General features: G+C 43.3%; 1 protein-coding gene across 1 annotated transcript in view; it reads right to left on the reverse strand.

Annotated features, from left to right (window-relative positions):
• The window catches only part of LOC106819633, a 10,837-nt gene extending 7,371 nt beyond the window's left edge, over window positions 1-3,466 (reverse strand). The window contains exons 1-2 of the mRNA XM_014824241.1: window positions 2,919-3,466; window positions 1,777-1,898 (exon numbers count right to left, since the gene is read on the reverse strand). Of these exons, the coding sequence (XP_014679727.1) occupies window positions 1,777-1,898; window positions 2,919-3,047 (251 nt within the window). The 5' untranslated portion in view covers window positions 3,048-3,466. The remainder of the gene's footprint in view (window positions 1-1,776; window positions 1,899-2,918) is intronic.
• Between the last annotated feature and the right edge of the window lie 316 nt (window positions 3,467-3,782).

Raw genomic sequence — 3,782 nt, forward strand, 5'->3', positions numbered from 1 at the left:
AATTTAATAAATGCTACATCTTTAGGGTCCGCTTTCCTGACCGACTCCTCCATCTTCTTCCACAGCTCCTTAGCGCTGAGCTTTATAAGTCCGCTCTTACTCCCCAGCGGACCGCTATCAAGACGTCCCAGTAACTCATCGACGTGCCGCTCACGCAAATACGCGACCGGCACGTATGAGATTGTTTTATCGCGGTCCTCGGCCAAAACATTAAAATTATAAATATAAGGATGCGGCATGTTGCGATTTTTTGTACACGATTGTACGTACTCAAATATTTTATGCACGATTACTCGGAACTGCAACGGATCCGCTGGGTCGGGTAATGCGACATGAAGCAGCGCAAGGTAGGAGTCGATCAGTTTCTTAGGCCAAAAGCGAGTGGCCCTATACAGCTGAATAACGTCTATGTTAGCTGTATGTAAACGTGTAACGTTACTGTCTGTAAGCAACTCATCCTTATTCGATATGTTTCCACACTTATAATCACAATCATGTACTAGAGGATCAAGAAATGCCTTTGCTGTGATTAGAGCATTGCGATAAACTGGATAAATACTTCTGATCATATTGCTTTCCGCTACTGCCGTACAGACGGACCAGCACGTATTATCTGTGTTCACCCCAGGCTTGGGTACCACGTGGTAGTGGTCATTAGGAAATATTGTTGCGCCAGCTGGCTTGCCCGAGATTTGTACTCCCGGCGTAACATCTATCGATATACGTAGATGTCTAAAATGCCGCCGCCAACAAATATCATATTGAATTTAGTGCAAACTTTGTTCCATTGCAAAATATTTGATCTTGGGGTTTGAATGAATGATGTCCTTTTTTCATGACTTCCGATACAGCCCGGCACAATACGTTAACAAATTTTTTCTTTAGATTTACCGTAATATGCTGGCCTGATATTTTCTCGCGAATTGTTACAAAGCCAGCTTCATCAGATTTTGTGTTTTCAATAATTACATTTTCTCGATATGGTCTATTGATTTCGAATAAGAAGTCGTATTCGTCCGGCAGACCAGCTTTTGTGCGGTTGGCCGTGCTGCCTATCAGAACGGGAGTGCAGAAGAAGCCTCCCTTTAAGGCTCTCATTTCCTTGCAGACTCGCTTCATCAGGTCTAGCACGGCGTCCCGCATTTGATCGCATTCCCCCTGATGCTCTAATCCAAGCTTGGCGTCTCCCATATAGCAGACAGTGATGTCACACTACTGACATTATAGCGTGATTTATCACGTTCTATTCTACAATAACAATCGTTGGGCAGCTCATTGTAGTCAGTAGACAGTGGTGCATGTCGCACGGTGGAGCGTGTTGCGTAGCTCCCGCAGTCGCAGGTTCGCGGCCTCACGCATCCGCCGAGGAAGGCCGGTGCGTGACAGCCGCGGGAGCTGAAAGCAGGGCTCGCTGCCCGACATCAAGCTCAGACGCGGGGCGCCTGGTCCGGAGATGAGTAGTCCCCAGGCAGAGTGAATGTCCTGGGAGGATGAGGCGAGTCTCGGCACCACAGGCACTTGGGACAGAGTCAGTAAAAACTGAAAATAATATGAACACATATTCACAAATAGGCCCTACTACCGTACCCCTCTGTTACAGTTCCACTGTTGCGACACTGTATATCAACTTTCCTTCATAAAAACCTATGTAAAAACTAACGCCGAACGCTCCCTTATATAGGTATACGCACGATAGGCATATCCTCCCAAGCCAATTTTTAAAACAATGATTTCCGCTGAATGCAAAGAAGCAGCAGTTAGTAAAACTGCATGTACCTGGAATTATCTTCACGGACTATTTCATAGAGTGCCTTTTTAATTTCGTTTATTGTGTGATGATTATTCATAAGCTCGTGTTCCAATTCCTCTAATTTCAGCTCCATCGATGAGAAATCGCCCTGAAATCAGAAAAACTATGAAATTAATTAAGTGGCCAGCAAATCATGGGTAGAAATGACATTTTGATCAACTGATTCCTAGAGACTGCCCTCCAAATGAGTCTGAATCAAAAACAAGGGAGTAAGCAGGGCAGGGCATAACTATATATTACCTACACCTAAGTCGAAATATTTGCAGAAATGACACGAATGAATGTGTCATCTGTTTTGCAGTGTGCCATGTTGAATATGAAATTAAAAACTGAAAGGAGTATTGTTCCATTTTAAAATCGACATCAAAGCATTGACCTAACGTAACCTAGCTATGTGACACACGTCACATAGTGGATCATCACTAACTCCTGATGTTCGGAGACCAATGTAGATGAGGCTACATTGGTCTCCAAAAATACCTACATCAGATAGGAGTTAGTGATGATCCACTATGTGACGTGTGTCGTGTCGCTGAGACTGTACCTCACTACATACTAGAATGTGCTAAGTTTGAGGAGGAACGTGGACTCCTTCAGCATAAGATTTTCAAAGAGTGTGGGGTAGGAACTCTAAGTGAGGATATTTTATTGTGTGTGGACCCTGAGGATATAGTCTACAGGAGCATAGAACTGAGATCACTAGGCTCCTGGGTGAGTTCGTTACCCGGACCGCCCTCATTTACCCCAGCGTCACCTACCAGTTTTTAAATATACATGTGCCATTACTACGAGACATTGCCATACAAGTGCTACATACAAGAGGCCAATACAGCTCTAAGAAGCTTCGATCAAGAAGCTTCGACCTAAGAGTCTAAGACCCTGGAACTGACGAAAGCGACACGAAATAACAGTGATTTAACAGCCATTATACAGTACAAATGCTAGAAAAATCTACTAGCCTGTCGGGCTAGCATTGATGCGACATTTGGTAGCCCGAACACAACTTTCACCAGCACCGGGCTATCGGGCTAGCGTTAGTGTCGAACACTGTACATGGTTATTATAGTATTGTATACTCAACACATGCAATGTTTTACCACACCCTTACCGGATCCGAATATAAACTGTGTGAGCCCGTTAATCGCTGAGACTCCAGGCACAGGTAGAGAAAGATGCAGATGGTCCCAAACAAGGCAGCACTAAACAGTACTGTCACTTTTCGCATGGACAACCTCATCGTGCTCCAATTTTATTCGTATATCCACTTATACGAGACGTACTACCCTGTCCGACGACAAACTATTATTTTAATAATATGATTTGTCCGAAGTTTCATGCCACCGTGGCACTGATTGAATGCCGTACCAGGTATGGTGTGGCACTATCAAGCTGTCTTGCTTAATTATGTCAACGGAGTACACGGTACAGTACACATCAAAAGCATGCCCTACATAGTACACTACAGTCGTAACCCACTTACGAACACTCATAAGCTATAGCACGACCGAGGAGCTATATATTGCTCCTTACTACACACGACATGAAACTTTACGTGTCATGACATCAACATTATAGTTTTTTCTGTATATACACCGCCCGGAACAACAAGCGATTCAACCTACGTATCACACGTAGAGAAACATACATGTACACAACTATGACACAACCAAACCGTGATTCATCCCATGATTCGCCACCGATGTAGTTCACTTTTCAATGATTGATTGATTTTACCTCCAAATTATCGTAAACTCGTTAGTCTGTGATTGGATCAAAAACTGTAGATAATTATACATATTTAAAAAATTTAAAAAAATGGTAATTACTTACAGCCAGAGCATGATGAATTATTTTTGATATAAATGCTCAGATGCGGTGTTGATTAGGCGTGCAACACTAGCGAACCTGGTGGTAGAGTAAACAGAACCGTGCGTGCAACTAACTGTGTGAACCATAGATATATATATAATAT

The sequence above is a fragment of the Priapulus caudatus genome, unplaced genomic scaffold, assembly GCF_000485595.1.
Source record: "Priapulus caudatus unplaced genomic scaffold, Priapulus_caudatus-5.0.1 Scaffold39, whole genome shotgun sequence".
Classification (NCBI taxonomy): domain Eukaryota; kingdom Metazoa; phylum Priapulida; class Priapulimorpha; order Priapulimorphida; family Priapulidae; genus Priapulus; species Priapulus caudatus.